Source organism: Haliaeetus albicilla, chromosome 5 (genome assembly GCF_947461875.1).
Source record: "Haliaeetus albicilla chromosome 5, bHalAlb1.1, whole genome shotgun sequence".
NCBI classification, from domain to species: domain Eukaryota; kingdom Metazoa; phylum Chordata; class Aves; order Accipitriformes; family Accipitridae; genus Haliaeetus; species Haliaeetus albicilla.
Window position 1 is genome coordinate 18,238,630 of NC_091487.1, and position 27,912 is coordinate 18,266,541.

The following is a 27,912-nucleotide window of genomic DNA, read 5'->3' on the forward strand; positions in this document are numbered from 1 at the left end:
TACAGTGTTAAGACATCTTCTGTCTTGAAAATGAACGAGAGCTAATTCATTTTATGATACTGCATTAAAAGGTTATCTATCACCTGTAAGCCTTTTATAAGACAGGTCATCTCAAAAAAAACCAAACACCCAAACCAACAAAACCCCAAAACAAACCCCAAAACCCCAACCCAAAAGCAACAACCACAAAAAATATCAGAAGGCCAGAATCACATTTGAAGGCACTACTTCTTATAGGTGACTCAGTAAATGACAAGCAGGGGGAAAATTAGAGGTTATGAGGTGATTCAAAATAGTTTCAGATTGTCCATACCTCTTTACACATGGAGACAGGATACAGAAATACTTCAGGGGTCTTTCCAAAGTGTGTTAAAATATGCAAAATTACCTCATTTCCATGGGAAAAGAACAAGCTTTAACAAAAACTAAACCAGCATCTCCAGGATGGAGAGCGTTCTGGATAGCTCCACTCAGAGGAGAGGGCTTATAGGGGGTATAGCTGAAACTACTTTTATATAAAGAGCCAGACAAAGCCGGGAGTATTAGCACTTTCAGCTGTCGGCTGAGTGGCTGAGTCAGTAAGTAAGTAAGTGAGTGAGTGAGAAATCCCAGAGCACAGCTAGTGTCAAGGTGGATGGGAAAATGTAAAAGTATGTGGAACTAGGCTTTACTGAATTGAGAAATGAAAGTTAGCATCACTTTATAGCCAAGAGTCTCCAGCCATACTAAGTAGGCCTCAAAAAGTAATTATCGATGAAAAATGAGCTGCTAGCACACATTTTTATTTTCACATATTACTGACACCCAGGTGGCCCTTGTACCTCACTACCATCACATGCCTTGGCCCTCCTGCAGACCCTTGTAGCTCTGAGGACGCTAAGTGGAAATGTGAAACGAGTGGGATTTTGTTCTGCCCGTTTTCCTCCTGCAAGAGTGATTTCTAGAGCTTCACTATCCTAAATGGTACCCATGGCATTATTAGCCCTTCCCTCAGAGATGTGCCAAAATGAAAGAGAGGCAATCTGCTGAAGATGTCACTGCACCCACAATACCGTCTGAGATGCAGTAGGTTCTTATCTGTACACCACAAAAAGCATTAATGTGCTATTGAATTTCCAGTTTGTGTCCAGAGACCCATTTGCTTTGCAGCCACTCAGGGAACAGCCCTGCAGAAGAAGAAACCAACAACCTTCACCTGTGCTGATCAATACATTTGTTTTAAGGCCTCCAAATAGCATCACACAGGCTTAGTGCCTGCGTGGCAGGCTGTTTATTTTGGGATGGTAATAGGACCTGATGAGAAAATCATTTTGGGATTGTGCAAAGTCAGTCTTACGCCAGAGTATCTTGCAGTGTATTGGGCAATTGCAGACACCCTCACTCTTCCTGCAGGCATGCAGCTGCTCAGCTGCCATTCCTAGAATGCTGGGGTGCAGGAATGACTTCTGCAAAATATGGAAAACTGTCAGATTCCCAGCAAATTGTCATCACCAGGCAGAACAGGGCAAAGTTGAGGCTGTGTCATTACAAAAACCTTTTCTGAGCAGAATAGCTGTGTGTGTGTATCCGTAACCCCTGGGAAGAGTGTCATTTGCACCAGCCAGGGCTTCCTATCCTCCTCCTCCTCCTCATTGCTAGGAACAAAGTTCAAGGTCCTTTTTCCGACCATTCTGTTCCAAATCTGCCGTGTGTTTCTACCCAATATCCTGCTGCACACAGCAGTTCACCGCCTTTCCTTTCCTTTGAGAGGACCTGGAGGGCAGGAGGCATGATCAGCCTCTGTAGTACGCTGTATGCTGACTGGTTAATGGAAACTTAGATGGACACAGTTTTGTTCAGAGTGTAACCACCCTCCCTTCTCCACTAGCAATAAAGCCAAATGCAGTTCACCTGGAGTTGGAGATAATGCACTTTTTTAGACATTCCAGTAAGTAGTAGTATTTTAGCTCTGTCCAAACCAAGTTGCATCTTCTTTCACCAGGATGGCTTAAGGTAAGTGCTGAGCAGCCATGCCCATCTGAGGGCAGGAGGCTGAAAGCCTCTCGTTCCTGTGCTCAGCCTCTGCCCTGTGAGAACAGGGATGGAGGCACAGCAGAGGGAATGGATACTGAAGCTAAAGTCCTGACTAAGCAGCATTTCATGCCAAGAGCTCAGGCAATTCTGAATCAGAGGCTGCTTCCTTCCTAGGGACGTGATACCCCAAAAGAGGCAGCAAACAGAAATATTACAAGTCTGTAATCCCATGCACCGCAGGCAGAGCTGGCCAGTATCACACAGTAGCAACATTCATCCAAGAAGGGACTCTGGTGGGATAGGCAGTGTCTTTGCACCAGCTGGATAGGAGGAAACCATTTGTCACAGTGCAAGGGGTTGAAATGCTGGACCAGGGCCTCAGCGAGGCTGTATTATCTCCAGCCCCGGAGACCTGCAGCAGTGAAAGGATGAGGCCCTGAGCAATCCTGGGAGGCAGCTCCCCTTGAGCAGGGATTGGACTGGTGACCTCCAGGTGTCCCTGCCAGCCTGTATCACTCCACAAGCCTGTGGAAAAAAGCCAGTCTTGTACAGAGTTTTGAAGTACAGTTAATGACTGATGCATCATGAGGCCCCAAAAGCTCTTGAATTCAGCAGGACAACTGCCTTTGATTTCAATAGCTTTTATTTTAGGTTATACATGATTAATTAATTATTTCAGTGAATTATTGACAGATTGTATCAGTGGGTGCAAAGTGGTGTTAAATCAGATCCGTGCATGAAGTGGCCACAAGGCCTTTTTGTTTTTTCTTTGCAGAAGTTGCTGGGTTCAGCAGGTCTCCCTCTCTCTCTCACACTGGGATCCTTTCCTTTTGAGTAAGTGAGTGATTGTTGCACAATGTTTCTCTGCAAATGAGTGTTTGAGGAGGCCTTGGCTGGATTGCACAACCCTACTTGGTCAAAGTCTCCTGAAACACTCCTGTCTGCTGACTCCTCATGTGAGGGCAAGAGCATGAGTCATGGCGTGACCATCTTGACTAACCAGAGGCAGCCGCAGATCACCAGACTGGACTGCTTCTTCCTCACCTGGGCTGCAGCATAAGGCAACCCTATGGCAAAACAGACAAATAAAATCCCATGGAGCATTTAAAAATGCCCATTTCATTCCCACATTTGACATTTTTTTTCTCACCACCAGAAATGTCAGATACCAGCGCAAAGCAGCGCAGGACCCTGAGCACCAGGGTCCAGAGGGAGGGGCATGCTGAACTGCTCCAGCAGTCTCCATGCTGCAGACTCAAGAGCTTTGCTGGGATCACCAAAACAACAGCATGTTTGTTCCGGACCGGCTGTTTCTGCAAGACCCTGGCACAGGGCAGAGCCTGAGTCCCACTGCTGAGCTGTGAGCTTGGAGAGGCGGCAGCCGCCTTCGTCCTGGGTCCTCCCGGATCCCGTCATACGGGTCATCGCCCAGCTTGCATTCCCTGACAAGTGACAGCTGTGGTCAGGCCCTGGAGGAACCAGGTCACCCCGTACCCCAGAGATGTATGTTTAGCAAAGTTGTTGCTGGTGGTTTATATAATGTGACCAAACAGGCCAGGTGCCCCACGGCCTCTGAGCAAGCCCCGCTCTGTACTGAGCCCCAGCACAGGGGTTTCCTTCCAGGCAGCTCACACCAGGCACAGTAACTCACATTATTGTCAATAATCTCTGAGTTCGGGAGAGCCATGGCAACCTCTGCAAATCAAATCAGAGTTTTGCAGTTGTTATGCCAAAGGAAAATGCTGCGTGTGCAATTTGAGAGCCTTTGTAAAAGCCCACAGAAATTCAGCTGTCACTCCTTGCCTTTTCTTGAAAACTGGGATCTGCAGGTCTGATTTTGGGTCTAGGCTTTGGTAAACTTTAGTCTGAGCCTGTTTGGATTGCAGTCATTTAGCACGGCTGTGGTTTCCTCAGGCTGCACTGACCAGCCATATAAGCTGTGGTTCCCCCTTGCCCCGAGGTCCAGCTGCTGACTCAGATGTCCCAGGACGCTGCAAGGTGCCGGAGTGCTTCACTTCATCAATCTGTTGCTTGACCCTGGCCAGTGCAAAGTCCGGTTGCTCTCCGGAAATATCCAGCAGAGGATCAGTCCTTGCTTCCTTCCTTGCATGTTTCTACTTTAGCCTTATCCCCATCAGATTACTTTAGGCTCATTAACTCATAAATGTTACAGTATAAAGATAACCTGATCAGGCCAAGGATTTTGGCAGACATATACATCTTCGCTCCTGGGGCTTAAAACAACTTGCAGCAGCCGCAGCAGAACTAAGCTGCTGGTCAGACACACACCCCCCCCCCATCTCTGGGTCTGGTACTGGGGACCCCCCAGTCCCACCATACATGGACCTCATGCAGTGTGATACCTGTGCACAGGTGGTGGGAGGTGAGGTGGGTACATGGCTTGGAGTCCTACCAAGGGGGGGCAAGGAGGCTGGTGGGAGGTGGGCCAGAGAGCTAGTCTGGGCCCATGGTTTAGGTGGGAAAGGGAGGCAAGAGGCAGGGGGGGGGTGTTCTTTGGGAGAGTGGGTGCAAAAGAGGATTTGGAAGGGGGGGGGTGGCTAGGTTTGAGAAAAAAAAGGAAGGTTCATTAGTGATGCTGCCCAGAGGTTGGACCCTCCTGCTGCCACAGGCCCAGGGGTGACAGTCGAGATTGTCCTCAGCATGGCCAACATGGAGCAGGTCAGCCCTCAGGACATATGGACATCAGTGACGGTACCTACGGCAGAAATAGGACAACCGGCCTCTCTGTGCTGTGTCTCAGGCATTTACTGGCAGTGCTTCCACCAGAGGCGGAAACTGCTATGAGCTCACCCAACATGCAGGGATGGTGGTGGGCTGAGGAGACGGGCAGGGTGAGGACAAGTTGCCTCACAGCCAGAATGCCCAGGGGACCCTGTACCCAGCCCCCGGGTGAGAGCTTGCCGCCGAGCCATCGGCATGTGATGTCCAGGGCAGCGTGGGACAAGGCCAAGAGCTGATGTCCTTGCTGCAGCCTGCAGGATGGATGCGGGGAAGCTCCTGTTGGGGCAGAGAGGCCAGCAGCTCCAGAGGCCATGGGGCTTCCCGGGAGCCCGTCCCACTGCTACAGCCAGGAGTGGGACAGCGGGGAGCACCAGCGGCAGCCCCAGTCCTGGGCATCGGGCACCTCCCTGGGGATGGGGACAGGCTGAGGCTGGACCTGGGCATAGCTGTGGGAGCTGGAGACCAGCCCTGCTGCAGCATCACTGGGGCAGGGGCTGACAGCCCTGGGAGGCTGAAATGGGGTCCTAGGCCGTGGGCCGGGTGGGGTAGCCCTGAGGAGGCACTGGAGGCAGCAACACCCGTGAGTGTCCTCAGGGCCCTGAGATCAGCATCTCCTCTGTCAGATCGGTACTGGAAACCTGTACCTCAGGTTTGGTCATGGCATCCCGAGTGCCACCCTGAGAGCAGCACTGGCTGCCCTGCAAGAGGTTAATGGTGGCTCGAGGGAACTGTTCAGCTCAGCATCCTGCTGGTGTGCTGCCCAGAGGCAAGGCGGAGGTGCCGACAGCTGCACATGAGCAGAAATAACCACGAATTTGGAGTCAGCTCAGTGCCAGTGTCACACACTGCAAGCTGTGCACATGATGTCCTCGAAACGAAGATTGCTGTTATTCACTGTTCCTCATTCTTGGTTGTTGTCCGTTCCTGACAAGACACGCATGCAGCCCAAGCTGGCAGATGCACAGCACTGGTTTGCAATCTGCATGCAGATTTGGCCAGTGCATGCTACAGCTGGGGCATGTAGACGTGGATATTTCAAGCCCCAGAGACTGAGAGTGACCCGCTACATGTGAAACCGTTTTACCTTTGGAGGTTCAGAGTAAGGCAGGGACCTTGGGCAACTTGGCCCAACATGCCCCAATTCTTTTTTGAATGTTAATGGGAGGGAACAATAGCAGCTTTGAGCAAAACTTACAGGAAAACACCCTTTCTTTCTAATCAGAGCTTTGCTAGGCCCAATCCCAAGTTTGTGTCACTGCAGTGGAGGTTGCTTGCCTCCTGCATGCAGATAATCCGCAGATAATCCAGTCTCTTGTGTTTGTAGTGGGAATCTTGCCTGAATGAAGGCACCCAGAAGACATCGATCTGTCTGGCAATTAAGGCTCCCACTTCCATTTTCCAGTCCCGGAAAACTGTTTTCAAATTTCATGAAATGTGTTTTTGCATTGGTTCAATTTACTCTGTGGGAATTTAGGTTTGCACGGAAATTTAAGTCTGCAACGACTGAATGACTGAAAGCACAGGTAGAGAGGAGAATTAGCAAGTTCTGTCTGCAACAGCCTGAATTTATTAAAGTAATAACCTGGTGGGACTTGTAGATATGAAAACACTAGAGAAAAATAACATCTGGGTAAAAAGGGACAGGTATTTAATTCTAGCTCCTTTTGCCTCTCAAATTTTAATCTGGTTTGCTACAATGGGCAAATTATTAAGTTCTTTACAAATGGTTATTTTAAAATAAATGCACCATATCACACACAGAAATAAATATACACTTAACCAGACACTATCATACAACCAATGTGATTAAAACTGCTGTACATGTAAAACTGATGGTGAAGACTTTCAATCTTTAAGAAAAATACACTGATGAAAATGCCTATGCTACCTGATTTCAGTGACAAATAGATGGCAGAAAATCTATTCTTAATGAATGTACAGGATCATCTTGCATGGTCTGTAATGATGTGGATTTCAAAGGCAATGATGTGTTGTAGACAGCAAGACAGAGAGGGAGTTCTGCTGGAGGTGGCAACCCTGTTCCACTGAATACATCAGACAAGACTCAGTTTATTCAAACTGGGTGAACAGATACTGTAAGGCATAAACACAATCTTACCTCCAAACAGATTGAGGTGTGTGCAGACCTTTCACAGGCCTTGTGCACAGAGGTGTGCCATAATTTATTATGGAGTAAATGTCCACTTTTCCACAAGATCTCTGGATTTTCTCCACTGTCCACTTACATTCTGCGACATCAGCTGGTTGCCAGCGGGAGGTTCTGAGGTTTGATACTTCAAGTGTTCCAGAGGATGAATGTTCTCCTGAATGCTCCTTTTATTTCTGCAAATGAACTCTGCTGAGAAATGCCCTGTATTCAGACAGCATCTACAATTAGCACATCTGCCCCGTGTTGAAGGCCATGCTTCAGAGACCTTCTGAGGTCTGCAGATACCAGAGGATCCCATGAGATAAACTATCCAGCCCTTCCAGGATGACAGCAAACACAACAAAAGAGCAGCACGGCCCTTAGAGAAAGTCTGACTCTTTGACAGTTGGAACTGGTGGGGTTTTATGGTCTATTGGTTTATAAATAAAATGGAAATCTTTCTTAGTTTCACTCTTCAGCAGGGAGCCTTTGATATGGTGAGGAAGGGCATCCTTGTCCAGCTGCAGCAACTGGTCATCAACATAAACAAAGAGTCCATAGTCCTTGGGATGGGAGACTTCAAACTTTTCGGCACACTGCTGGCTCAGCTGCTCAGCCGTGGTGCTGTTCTGGTAAGCAAGTGTCCTTGACTGAGCACCAATTTCCAGAAAGGAGATAGAGATGAAATCCTGAAGAGAAACATGAGGATAGATCTTGCAGTTAACACGTGACTTAGGACCAAAGGAGGCAGAATTCAGCCCCAAAGCTCTAGCTGCCTAGAGCTCCTAAACGCTCTCAAATATCCTCCAATCATTCTCCAATGCCGTAGGTATCCTCTCCTTTCTCCCCTCTGACAAACAAGTTCTGAATCAGCAAATACTTTAACAAACACTTAACAAATTAATTAGCCCTGTAAAGACCCATAAGTGAAAGCTTTTTTCTGATTTTGGTGAATATCCTTAGTAAGCAGTCTGCAACAGTTCCTTCTCCCACCTTTCTACAGCTCCTGAAGAAATAGGATGCAAAGAAGTAACAGACCAGAATAATGAACCAAAAACCTCAGAGATCTGGCCTGAAAACCTACTGTCTCACAGGAAGAGGAAAGGGCTGGCAGCGTGGTGACACTTGTAACTCTACCATCACCCAAACAGCACCTTGAGAGCGTGTCCTCCAAACTTCCTTCCATCAGTAAGTAAACAGCAAAAGTTATGCTGAGAAGGCTGATTTACTTGTGTCCTGTTTCAGGCAGTAACAACTGTTGGGATGACTTTCTTCTTGCCAAACTCATGAGGAACAGAATCTAGAGAACCTTTGGCCATAGTGGGAACCTGTATGTTTAATTTGTGCCTTTGAATTTTAAAAAAATTCCCAGCCTTTTTGGTGAGAAAATACTCAGTTTCCCCAGCAGAAGTAAGATTTGCCAAATAATCGTGCTATGGGTTTCCAAACTGCATTTATGGAGTATCAGTGCAGATGAGCAAGGCAGCCAGATGGGTGTGCAGGGGCACACTTAACACCAAAGCAAGCTGTTTACCTCCACCAGGATGGGCTCATATCTCTGATAGTATCCCTCATTCAAAGGAATGGAAAATGGCCCTTATGCTGCCGGAGGCAGTGGGAATCTCCTGGGGAAATGTGGCATTTGCTTGCCCAGCTGTTATGCTCCATGCTAGGTACTCGCTATGAGCTACTGCCAGAGCAGCACTTGTGGCTGGATGGGTATTTGACGTGTCTCAGCCACTATTCACACGTTCTGAGACCATCAGGGATTGTTTTGACTGCAATATGGGAAGCATATTAAACCCCATGCTTTCAGAGAGCTATATGGACTGTGTTCTACCCCTCAGGAGACCTTCCCCTGGCTTTCCCCTCGGCATTCAGTTTTCAGTTTTGCACTGTGAAGGCTTTACAGAACCCGAGCCGTGGCCTTTGCTGCCTCCCTGTGGATGACTATTTGGTCACAGGACATGGGGCGGGCAGGGCATCCTGCCTGCCTGGTTCCTGCACCCAGCCTCACCATGGCAGGAGGCCCAGACCACCCATCCCTCTTGCGACCCTCTCCCACTGGTACATAGGGAGGTCTTCGCCGGCCCATACACAGCATGGGCTTCAAAGCCAGCCAGCCGTCGTTGGGTCTGCCCTGCTGCCAGACAGGAGAAGCCAGGCTCTGGAAGATGCTTGTCTGACAGGCCCTTGGGATATCTCAGGTCCTCCTACCGCTTTATGCCACCTAGGAACCACCACTGTGTAGTCTGCTTGCATCTCCTCAGCTTAGCCCAGGACTTCCCCAGGCCCTAAGGACATGGAGCAGCGGGGGTCCCTGCCTCCCCGCCACAGCTCTCCACATGCAAAGGCTCCTAACATGCCTCCTTCGAGAACGAACAACAAAATCACTCTGCAGTCATATTTAAAATTATATCATTATGAGGGTACTTCAAGACTTCAAAATACATTTCTTAAGTAATATGTATTTCAAATGAGGTGTGTTTTTTTAAGATTTGGAAATTTTGCACCGTATGTACTCTTGTTTATTAATAGTGATTTGGGTTAATTTTGTTTTAAAACAGTTATCATACTAAAAATTAGTGAGTACAGAGAGAGCATGTTCATCTTCCAGTCTTTTTCCCTAGAAAGTAATGCCAGCTACCTGCACTGATGAACGGGAAGCCCGGGCCTTGTTCAGCGTCCTCCGTCGCTCCCAGCGGTGAATGGAGTCCTGCACCTCCACGCTCAGCTGCCGCGTGACGGTGATTTTGTCATAGTTCTTGATGTGCTCCAGGGCCCCATAGGTGGTGGTTAAATAATAAGAGCCTGTGAAAGGAGAAGGTCTTGTATGAACAGCACACCTGCAGAGGCCATTCATTTCCACTTCCATCCTGCCTGCTTGTGCCTATGCAAGTGGCCGGTGTCTAACACTTGCACTGTCTGTGCCTCGCTGCAGGGAGTGCAGGGGTGTCTGAAGTCAACCCAAGAGAAATGAGAGCTAATGACCACAGTGTCCTCCAACCCCCTTCTGCTTCACAGCAATGTCACTGCCCAGACCGCTGAGGTTGTAGATGCTCTAGGAGTAAACACTCCTAGGTTTGAAGGCAAACTACTACAAAAACTGTTTTCACAAACAAATCCAAACCATTCTTATATCCAATCCAAATCTACCCTCTTTCAGTTTAAAACCGTTGCCCCTTGTCCTGTCACTACAGGTCTTGGTAAAAAAACCTTTCTCTGTCTTTATATATTGAAAGGCCGCAATAAGGTCTCCCCAGAGCCTTCTCTTCTCCAGGCTGAACAACCCCAAGTCTCTCAGCCTTTCCTCATAGATAAGGTGTTCCATCCCTCTGATCATTTTTGTGTCCCTCCTCTGGACCTGCTCCAGCAGGTCCATGCCTTTCCTGTGCTGAGGACTCCAGATCTGGATGCAGTACTCTAGGTGAGGTGTCACCAGAGTGGAGCAGAGGGGCAGAATCACTTTCTTTGACCTGACGGCCACGCTTCTTTTGATGCAGCCCAGGATACGATTGACATTTAGAGCCTGGGTCTCCTGTGGGCTCAGCACCGTTGAAGGCTGTCTCAGACCTGCACGGACAAGTCACCCTCTCCTCCCTCCATCTCTATCAACTAGACAGGGAGCCCAGGCATTTGGCTGCGAGTAATTCCTGGACTGTTTGGAGTTGCGGGATAAAACCTGGTAAAGCAGAGAAACAGGGGATAGAGCAATGAAAGCCTGCAGCCAGTCCTTTTCCCTCAGGAACTCCCCAACTGCTGTGGTGTTGGCTGCAGCAGGTAACAAATAACAAGCTGCGGCAGCCAGGGAAGCAGCTGGGCCATCGTAAGAACAGGCTTCACCAACAGAGAAGAGAAGAGGACTACGAGGAAGTCCTTCACCACAGAGTTGACTATGAGGAAGCTGCTGCTTTGGTTGTGGGGCAGCCCCGTGTCAGGGCACGGCCCCAGCGCCAGGTTAATTAAAACGGCTCGTCTTCCCAGCTGCCCCCCCGGGCTCAGCTCCGCTGATGAGCCAGAGGCTCCGGCCAGAGTCTCCTCCGAAGGGAGGGAAGGAGCCAGCCTGCGGAGCTGCTCCAGCCGCAGCACAGTGTCCCCGAGGCAGCGGGGACGAGGACGCGGCCCCGGGGCCTCCAGGCGAGAGCCTGCCTGGCCTGCCGCGGGGCGGGGGCCAGGCCGCGGCGGGGGCCGGCAGTGCCCGCCTGGTCTGCAAGGCCCCATGCCGGGAGAGGGCCGCCGCCCAGGCCCCTGCGCGATCCCCTGAGCCTGCTCCCCTCGCCCCGGGTGCCAGGAAAACGGAGAAATAAAATCGCCCCTCGGCTGGGCGGAGCTCCCCGGTTTTAGTAAGTTTCATAATAATTGCAGTTGCCTCTAGATGGCACTTCCACATCGGCCAAACCTCGCACCAGCCTGCCTGGGGTTTCGCAGCCCTTCCTCGGGCCCCGATGAGCTCCACAGCCATTGCAGCTGGTTGCATAAGCGGTGGCTAAGACAGCGTTTTATTTAAGAGCGGTAGTTTCAGAGCACCATTAAAGTTCGGTGTAGCAGAGGAGGGACCAAGACATTGCCATCTGACTTTCTGTACTTGGGTGGATCCGATGAGGAATGTCCCATAGCTACGCAGGTCTGCACACACTGAAAATACTCTTTTTCTTTACTGTCTCCCACAAAGTGCGGCTGAGAGCAGGCTAACAAGCCTTCAAGTACCACTTTTCCCATATTAAGTATAGTTGCTACCCTGCCTTGTCTGTCATTCAGTATTTCTCCTGCTCTGGCAGTCTCAGGGGTGCCAGTGATGGGACCTGCGACCTGGTGTATCCCTTCCCCAGATTCCAGGGGGGAAGATCTCCCAGTCCCCCACAACAGGAATTCATTACATCTTCATTAAGAATTAATTTTTCCTCCACTTTCTGGTATCTTTATTTCCACACAGTCATTCCCCATCATCTGCCCTTGCCTTTGCCTCAGTAGTCAACATCACTGTTGATATAAAGTTCATTCAAAGTAAATTTTTAATTTGGAGGCCAGATTTAAATGATTTTGTGCATTGACCTGGTGAAATTTCACAGTTTTCTCACTTCTGCCTTCTTTTTTTTCTTTTATTTCTGTGCCTGAATTACCCTTTGCCATTTAACTTTGAAAGGCCTAACTCAAGTTGACTTTTGCCAGTTCCCATTTTAGCCCTGTGCTTCACAATCTCAGACTTGTCTTCACTGAGACGTTCTTTTTTTTCTGTTCCTTGTATCTGGAGTTACTCCCGGTCTCCTTTCTGATATGGTTATTTAGCCAGTTTGATCTGGAACTCCCTTGCAAAATTTTTTCCCTTTGACTGGAGTACACGTTTCACCCAGTCTTTGCGTCTTTGACTTAAGAGAATTTCCAGCCAGCTTTGCCTTCGATAGTCTGAGCTCCCCAATCCTGCTGACTTTAGTAACCAGCCTGGTGGTGTGCCCTTTTGGAATAAAGAACCTGTGGGCAGCGTAGTCACCAAAACCAGCTTAGTTATGTCAGCATAATGCTGTGCTTAGGCTAACATTTTTTTCTGCTAACAATTCTTTTCAGCAGAAAAATTAGCTTGTGCAGAAAGCCCTCACTAATATGATTGTGTTGATACTGCTCATTCTGTTAGTACTTACTTTTGCAAACCTCTGCACTGTGCTGGGATGACATGCTCTTAGTTACAGACTTATACCTCCATTTAATATAAATAAAATTAGTCTGCTGTTGTTCATCCGGGATGCCTTCCTAGAACCTCAGTACTTACCAAAACAAAGTCTAAAATAAAACCCATTTTATTGGTTTAGTCACTACTTGGTGAAAAATGATCTCTGTTCCTAATTCAGAATGCATAAACCTGTCACTGTTACTAGCATTTGCTTCTCAAGCTATATTTAAGAAACTAAAGGGCCACAGTTCCCTGGGTTGTTTATCCCTCTAATAGCAGAGATCTTCATTCACACCCGAACCCAGTATTCCTCTCTAACCTGACTTTCCTTTCTCTGCCTTGCTATGATACTCAGCCAGAGAACATTGTCAAAGGGGTCACTCAAATTTAAGAGTATGGCCACAGGCATAAAATGCAGTTTAAGAAATGTCCTCTTTTCTCATTGGAATAAATAGAAGTGTCTATACAATGGATTGCAGCAGCAGTTTAATTTTAGGTAAAGACCTTTTAACTTTTCAGCCTTTGGGCCAAGGAACACTAGATGTCTCTGTTTAGGTTACTAATCCAGCAACTCAGTTCTCGTTTATGCTGTGTCCCTGCCTTTCTAGCTGGTGTCTAAGGGCACTGCACTGCTAAAAACAGTTAAAGTGTTTGACAATAATTTTAGAGCCTCAGATTTGAAAAGCTTGGCCAAAGCTTATCCACAAAGCCTAGCCAGAGCCTTGTTGCCCCACTTTCACAAACACTGAAGAGAGATAAGTAATGATTTCCAAAGTGAATATCCCAGGAGCAAACACTGTACTCTACCTTCCCCTAGCTGCAGAGCAGGGTCCATGAGCTCCATCATATATTCCACATTGAGAAGGACTTCAGTCAAGTTGCTGCGGGCCAACACATACATGAGCACGGGGAGGAAGTCATCTGCACCGTATGGTTTCCCTAAGCAAAGAGAAAGACAGAGTGGTCCCAATAAACTCACCACAAAGACACGTTCCCACACAAGAGTGACAGCTTCTCACCAGCGTGTCCTTTGCAGACTTTAGCTTATGTTATCTGAAGAGTTAAAGCTTGAAAGCACCAGCAAAGAAAAAAAATGCTGAAAAGGGGAAAGTTCTCTTAAAAAGTAAGTAAATTTGCTTCAAGCCCAAAATATGAACTTGAAAATTTTCAGTGAGCTCCATTTCTGCCATTCTTTATTATCTGGAAAAAGAAAAAACTTAAACTTTATGGATCACAGACAAGGGACAATCCTTGAAGATTGCAAAGGCTGCCAGCTTGGCCCTCTGATTTGACACTGCCATCAAGACTGCAATTCACATTTTCAATATTAGCAGCAAAGTTGTCTACATGCATTAGGGGTATTTATTCTCTTAGGTTCGCTCTATGTTTGGAACCAAAGAGCAGAAAAATGGAATTTGAGATAGTGGGGTTTAGGACTGAGGAATTCTGTGTTTATGTTCCTTCAGAAGGCAAAACATAGCACTACATGTTCCTAATTAAAACAGTCTCCCAAGAGCTAGGATCTAAGAGGAAGCATCTTTTCAGCCATGGTGTCTAGCTAAGAAAACAAAAGCCTTTCATGCCGGACTTTTAGATGAGGTTTTGGACTTGGTGTGCAGCAGGTGCTACAGGAACAGATCCTCATGGGCTCAAGATTTCCTGTGCTTAAAACATTCATATCAACAAAGTCAACAAAGTGATCTTATATATAATCTGTAAAAGCTCTTTGGGATCTCTGAGGGCAAAAAAGTGTACATGTTAACAGTCATCATTATAAATAATCACTACTTAAAATAGAATCCAAACTGGAGCTTCACTGCATAAATAGCAAAGAACACAAGGATAACTTTTCTTATTTTGAAAGATGCTTTCACTTTCTACCAACATGTCATAAATTCATCATGGACAACCCATAATAACAAGTTGCTTAACAGGCCTATCTTCCCAACATTCAGGGTTGACCATTCCTCTTAGCCTAAGCCCAGACTGCTTTCATTCTGAATGTCCTTCTTCAGACGGAGGGCAGTTTTCCTCACCTGAGCACTTGGATGTGTTGGTTTCATGGGCCATATGTGTCTCACTTGAGAACCATTTGTCTCACCTCACAGAATCAAAGCTACCCTTGATGTAGCTTCAGTGAAATTATGCCCTAGACATTTTTGGCCCATAGGCCACATGCCTGTCCATGGTAGGGCATAAATTCCTATTTCTCAAATGTTCCCACTGACTTATTTCAAATCTTTGCCATGAGTCAGCCTTCCTTTTTTTGTCATTCATAGCTGACGCAGATTCTCCACTGGCAAAGAAAGATACTCTTCTGAAGCCTCAAATAAACATGAGTTTAGCCCCTGATTAAAAAAAAAAAAAAAAAAAAAAAGGATGACTTTAAAATAAACCCAGTAATATATCTAGTGAACAGAGAGCTGATCCAGTTAAAACAAAGTGTTGGAGGATGAGAGACTGTGAGGGCTGTAATTCAGTCTGTTTCTAACAGAGTCCGCACACACCACAACATAGATCATTTATTTAATGAAAGCTGGATTAACGCTTTCAATTCCGTTTGCTTTATTATGGCTGCCTTTAGTTAAATGACACAGCCTTAGGTCTTCAACCAAACTATAAAAGGACTATACTGTTTCATTAACATCTGGATGGACATTTTGTTTGTCGGTTGTTGCCTTCGCTTATGTCTCTTCAGAGACATAAGCTCTGTGAAGGGTCCAATTAATTACTGTCATATATATTACCTTAATACAAGCAGCTTAGTATTACAGCAATTTAATATTGTCTAGCATAAAAAGATGACACAACTGAGATATGAAAATGTACTAGAAGAACTGCACAGAGAAAAGCCCTATTCTCCTTTTGACCTGAGTAAATCAGATGCCAACAGAGTTAGTTCTGTATAAAACTAGTGTAAAGGAAGATAAACTACCAAAGAGCTTGCTAGGTTCATTTTTTTCCCTTCTTTAAAAACTTTTTGTTTATGATGTAGTAGTTACTGACCAGTGGCATGGATTGGGTGCTTCTGATTTCCTGAAAGCCAAGGGATTTCCTGAAGGCCAAGGGTTTTCCAGTGCAACACCAACAGCAAAATTTTCTCTTCCCTACCACTTCATTTTCATGACCAATCCATGTTGTGTCTGCTAGGGCATCCAAGAAAATTGCTACTTCACAACATGAATTCCTATCCACTGGAAGAAAAATGCTGGATTTTTTTATATAAAATGTCACCAAGAGGGATCACCAGCCAGCCAACGGACTGACCAACCAATGCAGAGTGGAAACAGAAACTTGGAACAATTCCATGTTCCCAGGCCATAAACTTCTAGCGCCAACTGAAATGAAAGTTAGAGGACACTTTTCAAGAACTCCTACAGAATATCTCTATTTCTTTTTTATTGGCTGAGAAGTGGTTGTATATACAAGTGGGCACCAAGTCAATTACTTTTCACTGCTGTCTATCGCATTTCTATAAGCTGATTTAGCTGCTCTGCCTACCAGCCCTTGTTATAAACCTTTCTCAACTTTAGGATTTCATAGAAATATATTGGACTCCCAGCTGTTTATATGGCTTAAATACAAAAATCTGATATACAATTTCTTTTTGATTAATAAACTCAGAGTATGGATGTCTGACTGCAATAATGGGAAGAGTACTCATTCTCCATATGCTGTATGCTCGTAACCTGCATAAATTACTAGACATCATTTTAATCCATTTGTGGGAATATGAAGCCTGATTCTTAAATACCCACATCTGTAGCTAAAGCTGAAGTCAGCAGGAGCTATAGGTGTCAACAGGAGAAAAGCAAAGCTTTTCATCAGGGATCTCTCTCTGACTCCATGTGTTGCCACAAACTTCCAGTGTTGCCGAGGGCAGGTCAGGCATGGTATATTGTGCCTCCTCCTTGTAGGCATCACAACAGCTTCTCTCTACTGACTGCACATGGAGCCAAAGACAGGCGCCTGAGAGGACAGGACTCTGAACCTCCCCTTATTCTCCTGGCCTTGGATGTCAAAGGAAGCACAGGGACTAGCCCAGACATGTACAGCCATCAGACCAAGTATGGCCCCGAGACACCCTGTATCTCAGTCCATCCATGGGGATAATAGGTGCTGTCAGCAACTCAAATATGACCAGAAGCAGGAGGCACAAAGATACCTGAAACAGTGCCTGTGAACCAAGACACCTGAGAGGTTGGTGCTGCTCAGCATCCTGCAACCTACATGCTCCCTGTGCCATGAAAGGCACCAGGGCACTAACCAGAGTCCATCTGGGGGCTGCAGCAGGCATGTTCTCTGCAGGCTGCTGCCTCCTCAGCTCCACTTTTAATCTGGACCAGAGCCAAGCTCCCAGACCTGCATGTCTAGTGCAATCTGTGGTCTCTCACAGAGGGGTATGTTTGCAGCTGACAAGAGTTAAATCTAGCTCTGATCCTGCCACTGGTCTCAGTGACACTGGGACTGAGTTTGCTTGTTTAAGGTGGTGTTGTCCTACTCCAGATATGACTTGCTTGCTTTATTTCCCCCTCTTCCCTGCAGGATCAGGAAACATTTATTTCATAAATATCTGTAAGAAGCTTAAAATAAGCCTTCTCTTCTGCCACAAACTCATCCTGTTATGTTTATAGCAAAGCAAATACAACGTCAGCTCCTGGCTGGGATGCAGAGCTTGAATGGAACGGGTATTAATTAAATACATGATTTAAAGCAACTGGAATTCTGCCCAAGCCTCCATAAAGAAATTACAGCCTATTTTAACACATTCATGCACTTTTTTTCCCTCCATGTATATTCTAACAACCAGCAGACAGTGATGATGCTCTGCATCTTGCTCTAATATTTTACAAACACTGGAATGATGTCTAGCAGCAGCTCTCCAGGAAATATGAATTTTAGCCTCAGTTTATAGCTGGGAAACATGAGGTACAGAAAGGTTAACTGAGATTTGTTCCGGATCATAAGAAAAGATTGTGACCATCCTTCAACTCCCTAGCATTTTGCTGTCTCTTGTCCATCCCATACTACTTCAGCAAGGTTTAATTTATGGTATAGTTGAATTAAGAGAGTTAATACATGCAGGCAGCATGAATCCATTTCAGAAACATATGTTTTACAGATCAGAGGAATTTGTTCCCCTAGAAAAATCTGAACTGGCTCTTTAATTCAAATGTAGCAATTGTGCTAGCCAGAAAAAAGATACAATCTCTAGTCCACCAGCCTTCATTAATAGTAACCTAAATGCAAATATCCTCTTCCTAAAGATAACAAAGCAAAACTGTTATGTATAGCTTTATTTTCCTTCTCAGAAGTGAGCAGTGTGGTGGGATTGCTCTGACTTAGTTTTAGGAACTTCTAGCATCAGTTCTACTCTGGCTGCTGAAGTATTTGAGGCCAATTTCCTTTTCACAGGCTCAGCTATCCCACTGAAGACACACTGCTTCATGTCCATGCCTTTGTCAAGTGCAGAGCAATAGAGGAGTGCATCAAGGCAACTAATATTCAGCTGCTCAGTTCTATAGGGGATAACAAACTTCATCCTAAAAGCTAGGGAAGAGAAAGATACCAATGGAATATATATCCTATCTTTCCTCTTCTTCCAAAAGTACACTATGCATTAGCCATGCAAAACTATGCAATAGAAATTATTAAATCAGATGGTTTAGGGCCAATCACCTAGCCAACTCCATCACTAGTAAAGCACAGGTTTTGAACTATATACTTTAGCTCCCTGTGCAGTTCAAAAAAGAAGTTTCATAACCTTAGGGAGGCCACAAGTTAAAAATGTTGCAGTAAGAAAATTGTTCCTCTGTTCATTCTTCTTCAATCTCCTTTGAAAGCAGTCTCCCCATCTTTCAAACTTCCAACTTAAGCTTAGAGCCTTTCTATGCCTGATTTTCCCCGCTCATGGGCTGACCAAGCTTGGCCTGGTTGTCTTGCACAGTATTTCTTCATAACCCAATGCCTACTGTTCCACTATTCTTTCTTTTCCATCAGTTCTCTTCCACAGAGCAGCAGCTCAGAGGTAGCACAGGGCTGGGAGCTCCAGGCTCACCACTGCCAGCACACACCACACATACTGCATATCTGCATCTTGTTTATCACTCCACAAGTGTCAATTGTGTTTTTGATAGAGTGAAAAGCAGAGATTCTCATTCTACGCCTACCACACAATATGCCTTTGACATTTTGTCTGAGTAAAGGTATTTCTGAAAGATAAATAATAAGACATTTTTTCTACATAAGATTACAGTGCTTCTATATAAATGAGATATGTGCCCAACTCTCCCTGTGGGTATTGGGGCATGCCTTCCAAATGTAGGAGCAGTCAGAAAGTTGGGAGCTTACAGCTGCCTGTGAGTCCTGCCTCTTACTTTTCTAGTGCACAGATAAAAATAATGCCAGCCAGTTTGCAGGGGAGGAGTTGGGTGGGCTTCCAAACTCTACTTCTTTTCTTCTTTTAATGCGTATTATTCTTACTAACTACTCCTAGTATTTTTAGAAGGCAGGTTACATATTTTTTGATCATAGGTTACATTCTTGGAGGCATATGTTGCTGTTATTTAAGTTTGCACAGAATTCAGAAAAGCTCAGTGAGACACCACAATGCTATCATAATTGCCCCTTTGGGGACGATTCACTTACTAATACCACTGCCTACACTGTACCTGTGAACATCTGAACCAGTACCTCTAAACTCATTTTATAGCCAGTGATGAACTAATCAATATTATCAGTGGAGTTTGTCATGAGTCATCTCACCCTAAAACAGACACCTACATCTAGCCAGATGAATCAACTGAACACCATCAACTAAGTCCCCGTTGTCTATAATGAGAAGCTAGACATGACACCCATCTGTGGCCACCTACAGCTAGATGTAGCTGTAGATGAGTCCTACTTCAACATAGATCTGTATCTTGTAGTTGTACTCAGAGGTCTGTTGGGAGAAAGGTGTATTGACAAAGCCTGTGAACTCATCTTCCTGATTCCTTGTGATGAATCAGATCCACAAGTTGATGGCCTTCAACTTGAGGAAGAAACGTTAGTTTAAACCAGCTGAGGGTCTGACCCATTCAGTTAATTGTCTAAATATCAGGGGTTGAACCACAACCAATTTTTCAGACACATTTTGTCATGTAGTATGAATTGCAACCAAACCAGAGAACTCCTCCTTAAAATGGCCCAATATACATGGAGTCAGTCAAGGCTGACTTCAAAGTTTCATGACTCTTTCAGCAGTGCAAAGATGGGCACTACCACAGGCACAGATGTTCCTGAGTAAGCCTATCCCTAGTTTTAAAGAAAACTTGGTACCTGTCTGGACACCCTGGCCAAACCTGGACTGCTGTACATGGGTCTAAACATGTTAAAAAACTTGTGTTTTCATGGAGGTCTGAAAAAAAAATGGTGCTTGATTTGGCGGTATTTGCACTTTTCTTTGAGATATGAAACCATATTCTCAGGTCAGCTTATCCTACCGTCAGCCTAAAGTGGATAAAGAACTGGCCTGAGCTACCAAATTGCAAATTAAACTGGACAACATAAGTAGTTCCCATGTTACCGAACAGGTAATTTTTCTGATAGAGGTAGACTGACTTTGGTCCTGCGGCAGAGGGAATGATTAGTTTTGTATTCCACCTGCTCTGATCTTGGAAGAGGAGGGAACTTTCTAATTCAGCAGTGAGTAAAAGGAGCTAAAAGAAGAACAGACTATTGCACAGGAAGCTGAGCATGGCCTCTGCTCTTCCTGTGCAAAGAGCACTGTGCTGCCTCGGGGCTGGCTGAAAGCAAAAGGGGCCTGGGCCACTGCTCTCGAGAGAGCTCTCAGAGAGCAGGAGGCGAATTCCTACCTGCTGAAAGCTGGTCTGAGCAGCCCGCAGCGTGCTCTTCTGCACACCACCAGCTGGGAATTCCCTGTCAGAAAAATATTTCCATTTCCTGAATGTTTGTCTTTGCCAGGTGGAAAATCAAAGTGATCTGAGGTCAGTTCATTCTGTTGAAGAAGTTCTACACATTTCACTTCTAAGTGGATCTACAGGACGTTTCACTTAATTTCTCTCCGAGTCCACTGTCTTCCAGGAGTTAGACTATAGCATTCTCCTCCCCTTAACCTCTTTTTCTGGTCTGAATTCACTGGGGCATATTTCCTTAATGCTAGGCCAGTTTTTTTCTGACCAGGCCCTGATATGCATCACTGATCATATATACTGGAGAGGGGACTGGATGCACAGGGGTGAAGTCAGCTTCTGACCTACACCCCACTTGCAGTACTACTCAAGGTGAGAAAACAGCTGAGCTGGCTGAAATGAAGTGCTTTGGTTAGCATAGCAAACCACAACGAAATTCTCTGATTTCATGAATGACAATCGTTTAAAACATGTAAGGGTTTTTTTTAATTATTTACCTGACATAAAATGACACAATGCATTTCCTGCAACAGAGAAATTCCAGCCCTGAGCTAACTGAGGTGTGACAGATAACATAATGTACCACCAGCATTGGAAGGAGACTGTGTCTCCTATGTGGGTTTTAATGAGGCATGCGAGTATTTGAGCTATACCAAATTTACTCTCAAACTTAAGACCACTGTTTTAACAAAGTTATAGCAAATTCCCCTGTATGTGTCCAAATCTTCTCATCATACTTGAAGACAGTCAGAAGTCCTATCCACCCTGCAGATTAGGCTCAGCCCTGGGGTGGCTTCTTGCTCTGCTGTTAATGTGTCTAGATTGGTCATTGAACCTTGCTGCATACTGTCCAAGGGATGACCCTGAGGTGAGGCTCAGAAGGGACACAACAGTTCCTGTATAAGTACTCCAAAGCTGTTGTCAGTACAAAATAAAGCAGAACAGCTAAAAGTACCTTTGGAGATTGTGAGTTCTTGAACAACCTCAGGTTGTTGCAAATTAATATCTGGCTTCTCTCCAAATTTATGCATGGCTGGTCATCAGCTCACCAGTATACAAAGAAAACTCTTAAGCTGGCAAGGCAAATTCCTGGAGGAAGGGGCTTCCTGGTCTATCTGCAAAAATGCATCCTGTCTGCAGGCCAAGGGCTTAATGTGTGCATTTAGTGGTCGGCCTGAGGCCCAAGTTATATTTATAGTCAGAGCACATACTTCCTCACACCGAAGAAGTGTAGTAGTGGCTTTTGGAATTTACTGGAGCATCAGGAATTAGTAACAAACAGTACTAGCATTTTGCGTCTCCTCCTCAGTTTAGGCAAAACTTTGTAAAGGCCAAATCAAGAGACTTTTCCCAAACACCCATTCCTAGAATTTACCATTAAGCTGCTACAAGCTGGGACAGATCTCTGAGGATTTATGGAGAGCTGTGTGAAGACCTGTGCAAAAAGGACATTACCCATAAAATACACACTTAATGGATATCTGGGTTTTGGAGTTATGGAGCTTAAAGTTAACCAGGTAACATCTTATACCTGTTATTAGTGCAGAGAACTTCACAGTCACTAACCAGCCCATTCTGAACACAACCTGTGGACAGCTGATACCAAACACACTGACCATCACTGTTACCTCCAATTTGAATATTACCCCATCAACTGTATCATAAACCCTGTTCCTTTGATACATGGAGAAGGACCAGTGAGGGATACCATTTCGTAGGAGTGCTGTACCTGGGTTTCCCTGAGACATGGAGTCATAGATTAGTTTGCAGGACTTTAGCAAGATGGCAATCTTCTTTTCTGGGGAGTAGGCCTTGTGCATGGTTGTGAACTTGTGAAGGATCTTTTCCAGCACAACAGTTTCAGGCACACTGGTCGTGACACCTAGGTCGGTGGTAGTTGTGTTCTGTATCACAAGTTGGTTCTCTTTTAGCTGCTGTAAAGATCCGTCTTTGTTGTGGATTTCTTTTAAGTAAGAATCAATGGCTTCTTTTAAAGGTTTCAGGACACATTTGTACAAAGCCGTCTCAGCAATCAATTCTGCATAGAGAAGGAGAACACAAAAGTCCATGATAAATAATCAACACAGTAGTACAGGTGCAATTAAAACTCCTAAGAAAGCATGTGCTTCGTTATTCATGCACTACTGCATAGCTGTGAGCAGAAACAGAAATTACATCCCAGAAAGTAAATGTTTCATTACCAACACCCGCGAGAAGTCCTGGATAGGCTTGAGATGAACAGCAATACGCAGCCTCTGCCACTGGAGCTGTCGGAGAGTTCCTGCTACCAGCAGCCCCTGCTGTCTTTGCCTGACTCCTGGCTGACCAGCATGGCACTGTCAGGCAGCAGGAAAGCCAACTCTGGGAAGAGATGTGGAACCTCACCTAACTGTGCTTCTTTTCACAGTCCTGCCTTTACAGATGCCCAGGTGGGATTCATCTCATGTCCCTTCTGACGTCTCCCTCTGACCTGTTTGAGATATTTGCTTTGGGATGAAATGAATTGCATCCTCGAAGTGCCCTTTCTCTGCAGTGACTGAAAAGGGGCTGTAGCCACCAGCTCAGAGACAGACACCAACATCGGGTCAGGAGTTTCTCACCCTTACTGCTCAAATGACTCTAACTTACTGATAACTTAAGTCACCTCTTAAGCCACCTGTGGATGAGGAAATAGTCTGTGTGGGTTGAACGCTTGCTTAACATTTAGCAGGAGACAAAAGGAAGCATGAGAGACTGTGAGAAAGTCTGTTGTATGACTTCTAGAAACCAGAGGCAGAGCTAGAGGTACAGCAAGGGATACTCTTGTCACCCTTGCACTGAGGCAAAAAGGTCACTGGCAAAAGCGTTCATCCGTTCAGCCAGTGAGGAATGAAGCAGAGGGCAGTATTGTTTATGTATACAAAATGCAACTATTTTAAAGAATTCAGAGAATCAGTCAGCCTGAAGCAGGACAAATTCAAATGGGAAATCTTCCACAGTGGGAATCCCTGTCTGCCACAGGAGAAGACAGTCCTCCGAAGGCTGACTGGGTCATATCATCCTGTTGAGGAACTGCCAGTGAACAGGGCTAGAACTATCTAACCAGGCATGTCTGTGTGAAGGAGGGGGGAACCTTGCACACATGGAGCTCTACCAAGCTGAACAAGGACACCTCTTCTTTCTGCCTCCTCTCCACCTACCCTAATCAAGATTCAAGACAGAATTCTCTGTGCTGACACCCCCTCTGCCTCGAAGAAAGGGGTTATTGGGACAAATTTGCAGGTGTTACATGAGGTGCATGAACAGTGAAAGCATAGCTCCCCTCTCCTAGCCATGGCAAGGGGCTGGCAGCAGGACTGTTCTGCTGGGGAGACTGCAGGATCGTGTGAAGCCTTTGCTGGGTGAGAAAGAAGTCAGCAGGGCCTGCTGAGACTGGCAGCTGAGTGCCTCTGGGTCCTGGCCTACCACTTAGCTGGGTCCCACCTAATACTGGAGCTGCAGGATCCCCTGGAATCCCTGGTCACTTCTGTGTTGGCGGTCTTCCAGCTCCCAGCTTGCTTCAAGCCAATTTAGGGATCTCATAAATAGCTCTGCATTGGTTCTCAGGTCCTCAAGAAACAGTTTTAAGTCCAAAGAAGCATGTGAGTGCATGCATGCATACTTTTTCTGGCTGTATGGCTTTGACTGGGATAAAAAAAATCCTACTTCTCTTTGTATATTCTCTCACGAATGTGCAGGGGGAAGTTGGCCTTTTGTATTTCCAGTGAACACAGTTCTGCGTGTCTGTGCTATGCGTACACATATATAGACATGCGCGCGCACACACACACACACTCATATTTGTATATGCATATATACATACATATATGTCTCACACACATAGACATATATCTCTTCTACTTAAACGCTTCCCTTTAAAACATTCATAATGGGATATTCCCCCTCATTGGTCTCCCAGTTTTTAGAGCTGCTCCTCCAAGTGCTGGCAACCACTGAGTAGACTTCAATTTGCACCCCTAAGCTTTTAGGAGATGGTTTATAATTCTGTAAAGCATAACCTGTGTCTGCATGTCATCCTCACCCTCCCAAATCCTGCCCGAGGATGAGTAAAGCACAGTCACCTACCTAACTGTTCCTCGGTGTAGGAGGCTGGGTCTATCAGAGATTTCAGCTCAGTGCTCTGCACTAAGTAACTCTTCAGCTGCGTCATCATCATCCGGATTTCTTGTAGCATCTCTGTGCTGGAGCTCTGCTTTGCCATCATCTCTAAACTGTACACTCTGTAGTCCTGCACCAGGTTGCCAAAGTACGAATCCTTGTCCTGTGCCAGCTCCACTATTTTCTTCTGCAGCTTCCTGTCACTAGACAAAAAGACTGTGAAGACATTGGACAGACTCACAAAGGACAGCCTGTTCTTGGCCTTGCCCAAGATCACGGAGCGTGTCTTTTTACTGGAGGAACTACTCAGCATCTCCAGGTCATCCTCTGTGCTGCTGGTGGAGTAGGAGTCTGGCTCGGACACCGACGCCTGAGCCACAGCGCTGCCTCCCGGGCCCTCCAGGGAGGAGTGCGAACCTTTCAGTTCAGCTGAGCTGATGGATTTGCGGCCATGTCTTTGTTCAGTCTTGGTGCGTGTGCAAGTGGCACCACCTGCCACTGTAGCTGAGCTGCTCTTGCACGAAGCCTGCGCCGTGGCCACGGCCGTCTCTGCCACTGTTTGCTTCAACTGACAGGAGCTGGGGATCCTCGGTACCTGGGAAAGTCTCTTCCTTCTCGGTGGTGGGATAGGAGGTGACTTTTCTTTCTCAGTGGCATTGCTTTGTATCTCAGGCATCTCCTCCTTCTTCTCTGCAGGTTCGGGCTTTGTCTCCTGAAACTGTGACACAGCCCTTTCGGGAACCTCCCCAGGCATTTCTCCGGCCTTTTTGCACAGCGACCTTTTATCTCTGTTCTCTGTACTTGTGTCTTGTTTTTCTTCTGTCTGTTCCCCTTTCAGCGTTTCACAACTTCCAGGCTTACCCACAGAGCTCTCCTCTGAGGTCCTCTCGCACAGCCGCCTCCGCAGGGGGACAGAGGGCTGGGAGCCCTTCTTGGGGCTCACTGCTGAGGGCTCACTGACAGAGCAGCTCTGCTTCCCTTCTTCTTTATTGTCACCACCCTCAATTTTCATTTCCTTGATGCTCTTTCCTAGTGGCTGAAGAAGCGGCTCGTTTTCACAGGCAGTCATGGGATCCTGCAGGAGCTTCAGAGAAGATTTCTGAACAAGAGCATGAGAAGGTGGAGGTGGAGGGGGGCGGCGGGGAGACCTCCTTTCAGCGAGTGTGGTGGCAGGGGGGAGATCAGGACTCACAGCATGGCTTTTAGGAGGAGGTACATCTGGAGGAAAAGGATTACTGCACTCTTCTATAAAAATAGGATTCACGAACCACAGCCTGTCATTTCCTATTGACAGCTCAATTTCACATGAGCAGTGGTTTGTGCTACTTGCAAAACACTGGGTAGATCTTAAACTGTCTGCCTGGACAGTGCTGAAAGCAGAGTCTTTTGCAGGGTGGGAAAACTCCTCTCCTCTTATTCTGTGGTTTAAGGAGGAATCCCAGAAATCTGTCCCCCCCAAAAAAAAGAAAGAAAAGAAGAATGAAAAAATGCTCTGAGACAATTTCAGCTGCTAACAGTATGTAGAAGTCCTACTTTTTGTTAAAAGAAATGGTACACAAGCTTTCACACCTCTGCACAAAACAGTGTGAAGAAAGGGTTGCCTGTTTTTTGTGTGTGAGATGCTTCAAACCAGGGGACAAGCTCAGAAGCTTCACCAGAAACCTCTTTCTTGCCAATTTTAGGACACTAATCTAGTGAAAACTGTTAAAGCTGTGCAGCTTGTGCAGTGTGAGCAGGAAGGTACAAGTAACACATATGAATGATTGTGAAAAGGAGACTGTGACTTGTTCAGCGATCACTGCCCTCTAAATGCAAATAGCTGTGGACACCTGAGGTGAGGTTGTGAAGACCCCAGGTGAATTCTGTCTCCCTCTTGCTGACTGTGGGAAGGTATAGGACTGAGATATACAGCATGGATCCAACATGCACTGGGAGCACAAGAGACATGAGATGAACATGACTACTATGCAGCAAGCTCATGTGGCATAGTCTGTTCTACACAGAGGTCTGATCATGCTTTGCAGTACAACCAGTCCAGAAACATATGATTTTAAATACCTTCCACAGATTAAAAACACCATTAAAGTCTATAGCTCTGGATGACGATTATCCATAGCCATGCCTACTCTGTTTTGCGCCTTGCCTTGAGACTGCCTGCTTGCAGGTGTAAGAGAGGAAAGATGGTGCAAAAAACTGTGTACACGGGAAGGTTGTATACTGAAGGACTAAAGAATAGTTAAGTACTTCAGTGCTATCAACTGTGACTGGAAACGAAGACGGTGTTTCAGATGCAAGTAGTCATTTCTGTATGTCACAAACAAATTAGAATTTGTCTTTGAATAACTTGTTTTAAAAAAATTACAAAGCATTTTTACATCTTTTGAATAGATTCAGTATCACGTTTAACCTTTTTCCCTTCCCCCAGAGGTGAGTTTTCAAACCTGCTTGCCTTACCAGTCTGATTGCTTTTAATCACTCTTAGAACTGCTAATCCAGGGTGCACTACTGGAAGTACCAGGAAACAGGATCCTGCAAACCCCATGCGTTCTCAGGAAGAAAAAGGGTATAAACCTCTGAGGATATTAACTGGGTGAGGACTGTACAGATGCCCACAGATTTAGGGACAAGGGGAAGATGGGAAATCCTGGAAACATAAAGATGCAGGTAACTAAATAACTATTTCAGCATGCTTGGTCCCTGGACACATTGCTGACACTGACGGCACACTCTTCTGGGTGGATTTACAGGGGACGCGAACGGGGCTGCCACACAACGCCTGAACTCTGCCCTGTGCTTGGTGTCAAGCCTGTCTCACTGCAAAAACATCACGTGCTGGGCCCCAGAGGGGATGGATGGGGCTGCACATGTGTGGGATGACCCTCAGTGCTGAGCACACGGTACAGCTCTCAGGACGGTGCCTTCAGCTGTGCCTTGCCAGGGTCCCATTCTCCCGTCAGCTGCGCCAGCGTAGCCCCCAGCCCATCACAGGGAAGGGGGTGCAGGGCTGAGCCAGCCAGAGCCCTGGGAGGGTCTGCCTGTGCCTCTTCCTCAAAACCAGCACCCCAGAAAAGCTCAAAGGGACTTCCAGATAGGAAGGTCATAGCAGAACTCAAAACAGAGCTAAGAAACTCTTCAACTAAAGCCAATGCAGAATCGAGGGTGAACCACATTCAGATAAAATCTCTCCCTTGCCCACTGCATCCCCAAAGACAGGCCACTTCTTCCCATTTTGCTCCCCAGTGCAGCCGTGACTTTTGATGGCTTCCTGCTTGCAGCTGGCTCCATGCTGTTGC

At 46.1% G+C, this 27,912-nt stretch overlaps 1 protein-coding gene across 2 annotated transcripts in view; it reads right to left on the bottom strand.

The window, feature by feature from the left end:
• Nucleotides 1-6,299: 6,299 nt before the first annotated feature.
• Nucleotides 6,300-27,912, bottom strand: part of RIN3 (Ras and Rab interactor 3) — a 70,583-nt gene continuing 48,970 nt past the window's right edge. For both annotated transcript variants that reach the window (XM_069783595.1, XM_069783596.1), the window contains 5 exons: nucleotides 24,587-26,065; nucleotides 22,212-22,520; nucleotides 13,377-13,508; nucleotides 9,552-9,715; nucleotides 6,300-7,593 (listed from right to left, as the gene is read on the bottom strand). In XM_069783595.1, the coding sequence (XP_069639696.1) occupies nucleotides 7,285-7,593; nucleotides 9,552-9,715; nucleotides 13,377-13,508; nucleotides 22,212-22,520; nucleotides 24,587-26,065 (2,393 nt within the window). In that variant the 3' untranslated portion in view covers nucleotides 6,300-7,284. The remainder of the gene's footprint in view (nucleotides 7,594-9,551; nucleotides 9,716-13,376; nucleotides 13,509-22,211; nucleotides 22,521-24,586; nucleotides 26,066-27,912) is intronic.